Source organism: Sciurus carolinensis, chromosome 4 (genome assembly GCF_902686445.1).
Source record: "Sciurus carolinensis chromosome 4, mSciCar1.2, whole genome shotgun sequence".
Classification (NCBI taxonomy): domain Eukaryota; kingdom Metazoa; phylum Chordata; class Mammalia; order Rodentia; family Sciuridae; genus Sciurus; species Sciurus carolinensis.
This window is the reverse complement of record NC_062216.1, coordinates 82,935,787-82,950,148: the sequence shown is the minus strand read 5'-3', so window position 1 is coordinate 82,950,148 and position 14,362 is coordinate 82,935,787. Positions and strand designations below refer to the sequence as shown.

The following is a 14,362-nucleotide window of genomic DNA, read 5'->3' as shown; positions in this document are numbered from 1 at the left end:
TTCAAAAGAATGGCTAAAGGTGGGACTCCTGTCCTGGAATGGACTCCATTGGAACTGCACTCTCTGGCTGCTGTTGTTGAGCAGGCCATTGAACTTAAAGTTGGATTTAACACTTCTAGTTTTCATCTAGAAAATGGGAGCATATTTAGGGAAGGCAGATCTAAGAACAAATCTCTAGGTTAGAAAAAGCAAAATCAAGAAGCAGAAGGGACATATGAAAGCATATGGCAGAAGAGGAGAGAAAGAAAGCTTGGAGGGGACCAGCGACCAGCATGACAAAGAATTAGAGGGAAAGGGGAGAAGAGGTGAGGAAAAGGAAGATGGAATGAAAATAAGTACAGATAAAAAAAAAAAAAGACAAAGACTCCAAGGGACATGGTATGATGGGGCATTTGGAGTGAAACAGGAAAAGGAAAGAGAAGGAAAATGAAAGTAGAGGGGAGGTCTCTTGAGAAACAGAGACGGAGGTGGGCAGGGGGGACCATGAGAAGAGGGAGGAAGTTGGTTTGATGTGATGTTTCTGACTTGTGAACAGGTCCCACCACTCCTAAACCTGTTGCCCAGGTTTGATTTCTCCTCTTGTCTTTGCCTGGGTCTGGGGAGGAGCCATCTCTGAAAGAGTCTCTGCTTTTGTCCTGAGATCCTGTCCTCTGAATGCTGTGGTCTATGCTTCTCTAGGTCACTTAACAGACCAACTGATAGTTGTGGACAACAAAGTCTTTCTGCTTAGGTCAACTATTTCTTCCAGGTGACAGTGACTCTTTTATGTGGAGGATGGCCTTGGGCTTCCTATGCCAGTTGGTCAAAGCTAATGGAATGCATACCGATTTGAAAAAACTTAGGGAACTTATCCTGCATCTGTGTGCTATAAGATTATAGACCACTCAAGGCTAAATAAAAAATGTGTTTACATCAAAAATTTTTTTTGGATTATATCACTGATTATCCCATGATTATTTTCTATCACTGTGGATGTCAGAGACCTGCAGGGAACCCTAATCACCTCCTTGTATTTGTGCAGCAATGTTCTATTCTAGGAAAGTGTCAAGAGTAAAGTTAGTGTTTTTTGTAAAAGTGTTCTACTCTTTATGTGTGGAATTTTAAGAAAAGGGCTGGAGGTGATAATCTACTAGGCTTTGGAAACCAACTGATGGTTAATTTTCACCCAATAGAATCATAACCTTAACAGTTTAGTGGATACGTAAGGCCACAAGCTAGCTAGAGGAATTGTCTCTCCTATTTATTATAGAGGTTTTTCTGAGACAGAATTATCAAAGTATTTCATCATAAAATGAAAGCCTTTCACTGAAATAAACACAATTTCAAAATACAAACTGGCAAGGGTTTTTTATTACCTTTGATATTGCTAAACATTAGATTTTCATCTGCTTAGATTCCATACTTCCTTCTATAAGACTTTTATAATTCTTAACAATCCATTCTTCCTCAGATTTCATGTGGTAAAAATGGTTGTTATTCCTGCCAAGGTTTCCATGACCAACTTCCTTAGTGGTCTCTCCACCCATATACTCACAGTAAGCACTTACCTCTTCCTTAATCATCCCTGTGTTTGAAATCAAGGAATTTTTCTTTTTTAAGATTTGGGAAGTTAAGATCATAATTATAAAAACCTTTTAAAACAAAATAGTAAGAAAAACTTACTTAGTCAGTTTCCTCTTCTTTAAACCATTTTTACTCCTGAGAAATAAAAAAAAGACAAATTTATCTGGGCAAAAGAATTGATTAATATACTGATTAAACTTGAAGAGCTTTAAATAATTATATGGACACCTCAATTTTATTTAATTTTCATTAAATATACATCAGGATTTTTAAATTACTTTTCCTTACATGAGACTAAAATGATAATAACTTCAGATTCTGTTTTAAAGATTCTTAGATTGTTGGAACATATTGCACTTTATATAGTTCATATTTGCTAAAGAATTGAGTTCTGGAAACACTGTTTTTAACTCTTGGTGAATAAGTTGCTAAAGTATTTTATAAATACATAGAAGTATCTACTACTCCTTATTCCAGGTTCTGTAGGCAAGAGGGAAGAATTGGAAAATAAGAGGGAGAACTAATGACGAGAAGGTATGTTGATTTCTTAATTCAAGACTAAAATAAACTTTTCTGACATTTTCATAGTGTATGTGAATTCATGCTATCAAAGTGGACATGTAATTATACAATTCTCTAGCATTGCTTTTATTCTTTTGAATCAGGTTTTAAGCATTTTGAAGAATTGGACCTATTACACACATCTTATTAATTCCTTAATAGTCCATAAACTGGAATAGGAAATGCTTATGCATGCTTTGCTTAATGACTTAAGATAGTTAAGGTTTCATGCAGCAGATAAAATAACTAACCTAAGTTAGTTCATGCTAAGATAGTATCTATTGAAACACCATTATTGGGTTTTATTATCTTACGTAAATGATGAATGTTAGAACTTAATTGAGTGTAGACCATAGTAAATGTTTGTTATAAGAATTTTCAAAGGTCTTTAAATATATTTAGACTTAAAAATTTTTAAACTTATGTGAAAACACATAAGTTTTCATTAAACAAACATCTGTAGTAAATAACATGCTGTGATATAAGTACCTCATGTACCAAACTATTTATATTAAAATTGTGAATGTTTGAATGCCTTTCTTCCTGAAGGCCTTAGCGGAATGAAGAACTACTTTCTCTGTTTTCATAGCACTTTAATAATGGAGCTGTTCTCATGTCGTAAGATTGTGAGTTGCATGCAGGAAGACCAAAGTTCCTGAAACCCCATGGAGCACACAGTGGGTGGTCAATAAATGCTTTTCCAGTTGAACTGAATTGAAACAAAACGTCCTTGCCATTTACCCTCACAGCTTCACTTAATGATTCAATTACGATTTGGATATTAGACTCGGTCTTGTGAGATCCTGTTTGGGGTGAAAAGGCTTGTGGATGGAGAACAAGTCATACAGGTTAGGAACTGTAGGAAAACATCCATAAAGGTGAGTGGTTTTGGGGTAGTTTTTATTTCTTCCATTTCTAAGTGAAGACAATCCATTCAGTAGTTCCTTTCCTATTTTTCCTTCCTTATTTTCTTTGCCTTCTGCACTTGAAATTTAGAGGGAATTTAAATTCTAGTTTTTACTTTACCCCTCCCTCGTCCTTTCAAAAAGCCAGTGTAATGTTGGGTATAGCTGTTTCATTTAGGCATTTGGAACCTAAAGAAATACTGTTATGGTTTGGATGTGAGCTGTCCCTCAAAAGCTCACATGTGAGACAAAGCAAGGTTTGGAGGAGAAATGATTGGGTCATAGCCTTAACCTAATTAGTGAATCAATCTCTGCTGGGATTAACGGAGTGGTAACTGGAGGCAGGTGGGATGTGGCTGGAGGAAGTGGTTCATTGGGGGCGTGGCTATGGGTATATATTTTGTATCTGGAGAGTGGAGTCTATCTCTCTCTTTCTCTCCTTCCTGATGATGCGAGCTGCTTTCCTCCGCTGCACTCTTCCACCATGATGTTCAGCCTCACCTCCAGCCTCGAAGAGTGGAGCTGTTCTGTGGACTAAGACCTCTGAAACTGTGAGTTCCCAAATAAATTTTTCCTCATCTACGATTGTTCTGGTCAGATATTTTAGTCACAGCAGTGAAAAAGCAGACTAAAACAAATATCTATTGATTTTTATTTCAGCTCTTGCAATAGTAATTTAGTAACTTTAGGAATCCCACATTTACTCTGTATTGTGAGAGCCAACTACTTTAGTACTTTATGAAAGAGTAATGTCGGGGTAGTTGGATAACAGCTCTGGTAAAGGCATGAGGCTGCCAACATGTATTGAGATTGTGAGTGAACAAAAAAAAAAAAAAAAAAAAAAAAAAAAAAAAAAAAAAAAAAAATGCTTCCTATCCAAACAGACTTTAAGGGAAACTAGGAGAAAACAAATGTATGTGAGAGGGTGACACTGAATAAATTCAGTGCTGAAATATTAAGCTGCTACTATTCAACAGCTGTGTTGAAACTTGATTAATGGAGGGAAGACATGTTTTCTTTCTTTTCAATCTTATTCATTACTGAGTACACTTTCAATGTAAAGTAAAATTCTATATCACATATTTTGCATGACATATGGCCACAGCAAGTATATGTCTTTATGATTTGTGCACAACATTCATTGTTCTATTTAGATTTTGCTGATTCCAAAGTGTTCCCATATCTGAAGACAGGACAGAATGTGACAGGATTGAATTATGAGACTCCTCAGAGATATTGATAGAATTTTCCTACATTTTCAATTGCTGTGCTGATTGCAAGACTAAAACAAGGAGAAAATTCACTTGTAAACAAGTTAAGCCTTCACTCGCAATTTTAATTCAGCAACATTATGGCAAGAGCTAGAGTGTGTGTGAATGCTACAGTGAAAATTTGGGGTGATGTATAGGGTGTTGCTTTTTCATTACAAAAGCTTTTCCAAATAACCAACAAATAACACCCATCAGACATACAGTAAATAAATGCATATAGGATCCTGCACTTCTTTAAATTTTCTCTGTCACTTATATTAGGGAAGGTTTGAAGTCCCAATGACTTCAAGAAGCTAAAATGCACTCTTCTTAATTCTTTATGACTGTGGCAGTCTCGACCATGCTGGCATTCATTCCAAAGTAGAAGATGAAGCAATGGCAAAGACACGAGATTTATAATGGTTAAAACAAAATAAAACAAAATCCTAAAAAAGTCTCCAATTTCATAAACACTACTTACTTTTCCATGAGCTAAACAGAAACCATCTTAAATTTTATAAAAGGTCTTTAGGGATGTGCCATTCTCCAATACGACAAGCAACAACCCTGAGTGAAGCTGAACACTTTAAACTAGATGTTGCTTTATGGCTAAAATGCCAACTATTCAGGAGTTAGAACAAGCAGAACTGAATACTTAAGAACAGCACGAGGGTGGCTGTGATAGTGACCAAAAAAACAAATAACCTTGAAACTAGACAGAGCTGGTTCCAATGAGATAATTTCTTTCAATAGGAAATAAGCTCCAAGATCAAGTACAAAATTTTTGCATAATATAATCCTGAAACCAACCTGATGGGGCATGGTGCTGTACACTGCTTCTGCTACCACTCAGGGAAAAGACTTGAGCAATACTGTCTCCTGATTTCCACACAAAACACTAGAATAACTGGGAGGGTTAACAAAATCAACAGGAATGTATTTTTCCAAGAAATTGACAATTTCAAGAGACAGTTGGACAGGGTGTTAGGAAGCATGTGGGGTGTGGCTCTTTTATCTGTGGTAGTTGTTAACAAAGTAGATGAAATATGAAGACAAACATCTGAAAGAGGATTCAAAAGGGCTCATTAGCAATGAAAGCAGAGGAAAATATCCTTAAGTCCTGGAAGGAAACCAATGGCAGGGAATTTGAGTGGTTGTGTGACTTCTGAGCGCTGCCTGAAGGGATAAGAACCATAAAGCTTTCTTTTGTATCTGATGTAGCACATGCTTGGGGCTGAGAATATAAATTTTGTTCAGTATACTTTCACTGGTTGATCTGAGTGGGATTTTCTATTTCACATACTCTGTTTTGTTATCTCTTCGCACTTGGAGACAACCATTTACAGTCTCAGGATGGTTCTTATAAAAACCATGAAGAGTTTTTCACCCCTAAGTTGAGTCTCATGCTATTTGATCACTACTGTAAAGAAGAGACCTTGAAAGGACTGATGAAATTTGAAGATGTGTTCACCAGCAGGACTGTAGGAAAGACAGGCAAATAAGCACAGGCCTACCTGATAGAAGTTTAAAACTGTGGGAAATGAGAAATGCAAGAAAATGAATATAAAATTATATCCAACTTTATTCTGTTTTAATTTAAATCCATGAAGGCTACTTTAAGGGTATTCGCTACAAGTATTCTAACGATAGGTAGAATCTTGAGGATGATTGATAAATGATGAGTTGAAAATCAAGTGCATTTTGGGGGTTAAAATGGAATTTACATGCACTTCTCAAAACTGAGAACTATAGGATGGTAAATACAAACACTGAATTGATTATAATGAAATTTACACTGAAAACTGGAATAACAACAAACATAACAGCAAATGGGGCCTCCTCATCTAGTATGCCCTCTGACTTTATTATATGTGCATCATTGCCTCCCTTGCTTCCAAAGCTCTCCTCTAGTCTCTTTTGTTTAAAGAAAATACAAATTCTGGTATTGACATTCTCTGTTGTGAGAAAGTTCGTTTTTATATTTCTTCCATTGTGATTTGAAATCCTAAACTCTAAATTACCCCCTGCATTTATTCTGTCTTCAGAGAAAAGGAAGAACATTTGAGCAATTGTCTTTTTAGATGAATACCTCCTCAGATTGCTGTCATCTCCTCCCACCCCACGTGAGCCATCTTTCCCGTTCACAAGGTAATTTTTATTGATTTCTTTTGAGTCCTTCTCAAGTTGCCCACATTTCTGGATCTGTCTATATGGAACTGAGTATGTAAATACAATATATTACTATTAAGGACAATGACTTTTTTGTCAGCTCTCTGGAAAACTGCTACCATTTCTCTTATAGCTTGGGAGAAGAAATGATCCTTTTGGATTCTTTAGTCTCAGTTCAAGGTTATTATGTTATTGTTTATTAGAAAAACAAAAAGGAAATGTTTCAAGATTTATTAAAATGAAGTCAAGAAAATAACAAAAGGAGGTTGCTTTTTCACGGGGAAGAATAGATTTGGGGGGTTAGATTTCTTTAAAAATTTTAAAACAATGTTTTTTTTTGGTACATGATAATTACATAGAATAGTGGGTTTCACTGTGGCACACATGTACATGCATGTTTAATTTGATCAATTCCAACCCCCAGTACCTCCCCTTGCCCTACTCCACTCCCTCCCCTGGACCTCCTTCCTCTATCCTGCTGCTCCTCTCCCTTCTACTTTCATGAGAACCCAATTATCCTCTTTTTTTTCTCTCCAGTTTCCCCATATGAGAGAAAATGTGACCTTTGACTTCCTGTGTCTGACTTATTCAACTTAACATGATGCTGTGCTGTTCCTTTCATTTTCCTGCAAATAACATAATTTCAGCTGAATATATATTATTTTGTCTATATACTACATTTCTGTAATCCATTCATCTGTTGATGGACATCTAGGCTGGTTCCATGATTTTGGGGTTGTGAATTGTGCTGCTATAAATGTGTGTACATATAATATGGTGACCTTAATTCTTTTGGATGGAACTTAGATTTCTTATGAGGTAGTATATGACATTTAAATAGTTATTCTCCTTAAGTCTCTATTTTCACATTTCTAAAATGGTACCATAATACTCTATGCAGAATTATGGAGGAAAATAAATAATTATACAAAGAAACTTGTACAGTCAGTTATTCAATACTCTGTGAATTCAAATTATTTTTAAAAAAGAAGTCCCAAATACAGAGTGTAGACTTGTTTATCTATCATTCCACATTCCTATCTCTCTAATACATGGGGATGGGAAGGAAAATGGAAAGCGTCATTTATGCAGATGAGAGGACAATGAGTTGGTTCTATGAAGAAATAGATGAGTAATAAAAGAAAGAAAAGCTTGCCAAAACATCACAAGAAGAAAATTTAAATGGAAAAAACATTACAGGCATCTTGGTACTATTACTGCTTTAATGCATTTCAATATATGATTAACAGTTTTAGATGCTGCCCAATAAATGAAATAATTGAAAAGAAAAATCTTGTTTACTTTTTGAAAGCTAGCTTTTAAAGACTTTGTGTTAGGTAAACAGTAAAAAAAATCACTTACCAAGGATTAATATAAAATGCCAAAAGATAATCAGTCCAAAGACATGAAGGTAGCAGGGTTAAGAAAGCAAATATACTCCTACGCCTGTGAGCATTAATAGATAACAGATGTAAAGATGAAAAAGTGGCAAGAGTTAGTAATATAAACTGTGAACAGATATCAGTAAATTACCTACTGGGATCAATTAATATGACAAGCACCTTAATTACAATTAAATAATATTCCATTCTGTAAAATTTAAAAGTGAGGGTTTAAATGCTACAATATTGACAAAATCAGTTTTTATTCACACAAGACCTTATTATAATCAGATAGATTTCCTTGAACTTACTTTGTGTCAATTAGTCTGCTATTAGGTGATTACATTTTGCATTCAGTTAAATGAGTCTCTTAAATGCCTCATTAGTTATCGCATGTCTTATTCTTAGATATTACCCTTCCAATGCTTAAACCTATTTTAAGAAACCCATTATAACCTCATTTGATGGTGAAATATCAGCTTCCATGTGGAGATATAAATGGACAGGTTACTTATAATGATTTTGATGTATTCTAAGCTTTTGGGATGATTACATGCAACTTTATTTTGAGTTTAAATTGCTATATAATTTCTAAAAAATGTTTCTTAAAGCAGAGGAATGTTATGATACGCAGTTATCATTCATTCAACATCAACAGCTCATCAATTGCAGAGTCTAAAAATCTCATTGATACTATGCTGAGTGGGAACAAAATTATTTAGTTTTACTTCAATTCTAATTCAGACTCTTGATTTAAAACGCCTGGTTTGAGTCCAATTTCAGATATTCAAACCACTTGTAAAACAGAACATCCATTCATGTAGATTTAAAAATATCCTGTGGCTGCAGCTCTAGTTATTCTCAGAATGGTGAGGAGATGCTGTCACCCTGTCACTTTAGTTACAAATTACCACTGAGATACCCATTCTCAGTCAGCCAAAAAATACTACTGCTGGCAAAACTCTTTGCCAGGAGTGGTAGAAGAATTTGCTTGATTTTATAGGAAGGTCCTAAAGTGAATTCTCATTTCCCTCGGTTCTCCCCGAATTGATCTCCCATAAGTTTTACAAATTGTGAGTGATTGTGAAGTTAGTTAATATATAGCTCTCCTGAGTCATGTGTGCAATTGGGTCAGTTACTAGATGGCTACATCACCACTCTTGGGATGAGACTTGTTTACTGGTCAGGCAAGAAACGGGAATCATTAAGTTGATCTCTTAGTGTTCTGATGAGTGCTGATGTATATTTGAACAAATCTAATGTTTCCTAAATTTCACCATCAAGAGTTTACGAGATTCTCTTTCTTTATTGTTGGGCTAATTGTATTTTAATAGCAAAATTTCTTTGTGTTAAAATTTAAAAATGGCAGGCCAGGTGTAGTGGTGTAGTGGCGGTGTAGCCACTGCCGTAATCCCAGTGGCTAGGGAGGCTGAGATAGAACGATCCCAAGTTCAAAGCCAGTCTCAGGGATTTAGTGAGACTGTCTCAAAATGAAAAATAAAAAAGTTCTCAGAATGCTGCTCAGTGGTTGAGTGCTCCTGAGTTTAATTCCCAGTACCAAAAAATAAATAAATAAATAAATAAACAATATAAAAAAATAAAAATAGCACAATGTATTGTCTTTTTGAAAAGAATTCTGTTTCAACCACGTTTTCAACTAGAATGGGAATCATCTACACTCAAGGAAGTTGGATTTATATTCTTAAAAAAAAGTACTCCCTCCCTTATTGATTCTGTAGGGTTAAATGTTGTCTCTCAAACATATTTCTTTTATAATTTGGGGGTTAGAAAACAGGAAAAAAATCACTTATGAAGGATTAATAGGAAATACATGTATTAAATATACTTTGCATGGTTGCTTGCAACAGAAACAAACTAGGTCATATAAGGAATGTGACTTCATAGTCAATGTTTACTTAATTAGTGATTCTGTTGGGTTTAGTTGAACTGGATAGGTTAATTCTCATTGTTAGGTATAATATCAACCAATTTAATCTTTTGATAATGCTCTTCTAATTTCCCAAATACCTCCTCCCCAAAGGACCTTAATACTCAAGCATAAAGAAAAATGAGGCCGTGTTTTCTTTTGGGACACCTCTGGCTTTGATATTTATCAATCTGTAAGCATGAGAGTTGAAGGCCCTGGGCTGTACATTTCTACTTAATTTTTTAACAGAAGTGGTAGTTGCTGTCCCCAGGCATTGGAATGTGAGTTTTAAGTGGAGATGCTGCTCTGTCTTATCCTGCTTCAATGCAGTCTCCCCTCAGGCCTTTAGCTTCCCCACTTTCAGTCTGGCTCCTGCATTTGCCTCCTTCCTCAGCATGGCTATGGTGGCTCCTGCATTTGCCTCCTTCCTCAGTATGGATGCATTAGTCCTTTGTTCAAAACAGTAATACAGAACAGACTAGGGCATTTTCTCTACTTCAGTATTGTATTAAGCTTGTAGAAACCAATATATCCTGTGGAAATCTAGCCATTGAAAGTCTGCTGTCACTGAAATCATAAAAGAACAATTAGACAAAACTGCTTTTCCCTAGAGATAGTAAAAGCAAGTTTAAAGCTCAAACAACATAGATAAGCTATCTACAGGCTTGTTCCAAAATAATACTCACCAGTTGTAGGGAAGTTTTCCATCCCTCTCCAAGGATGCAAAGTTGACAAATGTTCCTGCTCCACATTCCCTGTTTGAAAGGAACCACAAAATCAAGGTTACTGCTTGAGAGAGCATTCTTTTACCTGACATGAAAATAAAGAGAGCCTTTACTGGCTTATTAAAATTTAATGACAGCATTAAACTGTTTTTTTAAAAGAGCTTATGTAAGTTCTTTGTGTTCCTTTATTGCATACAATGCAAAACAGAAAAATGAAGCAAAATGAAACAGTCTCTTATAAGACTCCTAATCAACTTATTTGAGTCCAAAAGAATTCATAATCTTTGCCACAAGGCATCTGTGATCCTAAAATACATCTTTGCACTCTTTGGGATATAATATTTTTCAAAAAGCCTTCATTGGTGAGGTATAGAAACTCCTAGATAAACTGAGAGTCTATTTGTTTCACATTTTTTTGTGAAGTTTTGTTTTATAGCACTCTTATTTCTTCCCTATAGTGATAGGCCAAGTTAAATTGTTTACTTCCTTCAATTTTTTTCTCTTATATTGTGATATCTTTATTATTTATCACTTGAGATAAGGGTGGTATGTATTGAAATAGGTTGGTTTCTGTCATGCCTCAAATCCAGAATGTTTTCTTTTTGTTTGCCTGTTTTTTTAAAAATCATTTATTTTTTTATTTTTTACAGACTGCATTTTGAGTCATTGTATACAAATGGGGTACATCATTTCATTTCTATGGTTGTACATGATGTGGATTCACACCATTCGTGTAATCATACATGTACATAGGGTAATGATGTCTGTCTCATTCCACAATTTTTCATACCCAGAATGTTTTCAATTACTCTGTTAGTAAAACAAACAAACAAACAAACAAAAGACTATTAAGTTTTTTATTTATTTTTTTAACTTTCTCAGGCAGGGAAAAAAAGTGTACAGTGGCACATGCCTGTAATACTAGCAACTTGGGAGGCTGAGGCAGGAGGATCATGAGTTCAAAGTCAGCCTCAGCAACTTAGTGAAGCCCTAAGCAACTTATCAAGACCCTGTCTCTAAATAAAGTCTTTTAAAAGGGTAGGGGATGTTGCTCAGTGGTTAACTGCACTTGGGTTCAATTCAATTCCCCATACCAAAAAACAAAAACAAACAAAACCCCCAAAACCCACAAGCAACAAACAACAACAAAATCTGGAGGGGGGAAAAAAAAAAAAGGTAAACATGTTCTCATACCTTCTTCACCTTTTGACTAACATGCATTGAGAACATAGCTCACTGGGGCTCATGCCTCTCATTTTTTTCTATATGTGAAATTGATGGACTTATTCAACACTGAAATTAATCACTTCAGTTATCTGACTGCTCTTATTAGGATATTCTAAGAACAATTTTCTTCTTTTGAAAAACATAATAATATTATTGTATCATATTATGTTACAAAATTATATACTACCAATATATACCAATATATTTTCCCATTTTGATTTCCTATATGTGGGATCTCTTTTACTTTCTAATTCAGAAATTCTTAATATGAGGTCCAAAGATAGAATTTAAAGCTCTATGCACTTAAGTAGAAAAAAAAGCTAAGTCTTCATTTTCACAAACTGTAGCTGAAGTTTAAAAGTTTCTTGTATTATTAAAGTAGACAATAAACCACCATAACAGTACTTGTGATTTGCTAACAATAGAAATTACAGATACTTTTATACATTAGACTTTCTGTATGTATCTTGAAATATTATCCCAATGAAATTATGAGTTAGAGAATTAATTATTTAATGTGTTAATAAAGAAGTAAATAATATACTTGTTTTTAAAAATATGAGCATCATGTTTCTGTGTAATTCTGTGTTTTATCTTATCCTCTTAGAAAGAAAGCATTATTTTTTAAAAAATGTATTTTGATTCATTGTAAACAAATGGGGTAAAATATTTCTCTGGTTGTACGTGAAGTAGAGTCATACCATTTGTGTAATCATACACGTACATAGGGTGATGTTTGTCTCAATCTGTTATATTCTTGAAAGGGATCTACAGGTTTCATCAGACTGCCAAAGATCATGGCACAAAAAATGTTAAGAATCTTGGCTTTAATGACCAGCTGGATGAATTAGAACCACCCTTGCTGTATGCATCACAAAAATTCTATAGTATACTCTCATAAATACCACCACTTCTATTACTTCATCTGTTACCACCCCTCTGCTGTTAGGATTATGCACCAACATTTACTGCATACTTCCCATGCTATGTTATTACTGCATTATTGCTCCTGATTATCCACTAATACAGGGGTTGTTTTCACCTCTTCTTGGTATAGGTTCTTTCTTGCCTTCCAGGCCACCATAATCTTAGATTCCCTTCTACTCCACTGGCTGCCTCTTGCCCATCTCTGGCTGTCATCCTCTTTTCTTCCTGGAAGTCTTCATATTGGATTGCTCCAGTGTTTGATCCAGGGCCCTCTTTTACTTGTGTTTACCCTCTGACTTTGACCTAGTCTGTAGCTTTAATGCCATTTATTTGCTAACATCTTTCAAATTTATATCTTTAAAACTAAGACTTCTCTCCTGAACACCAGACTTCTCGTGTGCAGTTTCTTACTCCATACCTGTACTTGAAATTCATCTCCAATGTAATATTTCCAAAGCTGAATCTTGATGTTTCCTCAATTCTGAAACCTTTCATCTGGAGTCCTCTCTCAGTTGATTGCAATTCCATCCTTCTAAGGCCAAACCTGTTGTCCTCATTGACTCCTTTATACATCCCCATTCCACATTCAATTTCTTAGTAAATCCTGTTAACCACCCCTCTGCTTTTCTCCCTCACCTTTGTTGTTACTGCTCTGGACTGAACTACCATGTCTTGTCTGGATCACTGTGAGGATGCCCCCTGCTGATACACCTGTGTTTTTTCTTGCCTCAGTTCAGCCTGTTTTTTTAAAAATGAAAATATTAACACAAGTCAGATATTGTTAATCTTCTGCTCCAAACTCTGCTATGGCTGCCCATTTTACTCAGTGTAAAAGCCAAGGTCCTTACAATGGATTAACAAAACCCTGCAAATCTGACATCACCTTTTACTCTTCCCTTCCCTTCCTCTGCTTTAGTCATGCTGGCCCCTCTGCCAGTCATGCTTCTACCCCAGGGTCTTTGCAGTGTATAGGCTGCTTTTCTACTGGGCACATGCTTCCTGGAGATAACACAAGGCTAACTCCATGCTTTTCAAGTGTTAGCTTATAAGTGTCATTGAGTGAAACCTACTCACCTCTCAGGGCTCCTCTCCCAATTCTGGTACAGCTAATCTCCCTTACTCTACTCTATTATTTTCTCTTATCTCCTCCTAACATACTATACAATTTTGTACCTTATATCTCTATTGTCTGTTGTCTATCTTCCTGATTAGAATACAAACTCCACAAAGGCATGAATTTTTGTCATCGTCATATACTTCCATCTCAAGTACCTATAGGAGTCTGACAGATAGTAGGACTCAATTAGCATTTTTTAAGTGAATAAAACTTCATTGGAACGTAAGTTCACACAGATCAGGACTAGACCTTAAAAAGTGTAAGTTCAGAGCTCCATACTCCAACCACAGTACAATATCAACTCCTTCCTTATTATACTAAGATTTAGTCAAATTCCAGTCTTCGTGAAGTTGATTTTCATATTCAGAATTAGTCATTGTTTTCTATTTTCATGGTACCCCATGTTTATCTACTTTATTGCCCGGTCAGTTATGCCTTTAAATACATCTTTAAATTTCTTCCTCCTTTTTCTTCTTCTTCCCAAGGATTGAATCCAGGGGCACTTAACCACTGAACCACACTCCCAGACCTTTTCCATTTTTTATTTTGAGATAGGGTCTCACTAAGTTGCTGAGGCTGGCCTTGAACTTGTTATCTTCCTGCCTTACC

At 35.4% G+C, this 14,362-nt stretch overlaps 1 protein-coding gene across 1 annotated transcript in view; it reads right to left on the bottom strand.

Moving 5' to 3' along the window:
- Ptpro (protein tyrosine phosphatase receptor type O) overlaps nt 1–14,362 on the bottom strand; it is a 228,093-nt gene that overhangs the window by 28,606 nt on the left and 185,125 nt on the right. Inside the window, exons 16-18 of the mRNA XM_047549974.1 lie at nt 10,444–10,512; nt 7,811–7,894; nt 1,663–1,698 (exon numbers count right to left, since the gene is read on the bottom strand). Coding sequence (XP_047405930.1) covers nt 1,663–1,698; nt 7,811–7,894; nt 10,444–10,512 — 189 coding nt within the window. The remainder of the gene's footprint in view (nt 1–1,662; nt 1,699–7,810; nt 7,895–10,443; nt 10,513–14,362) is intronic.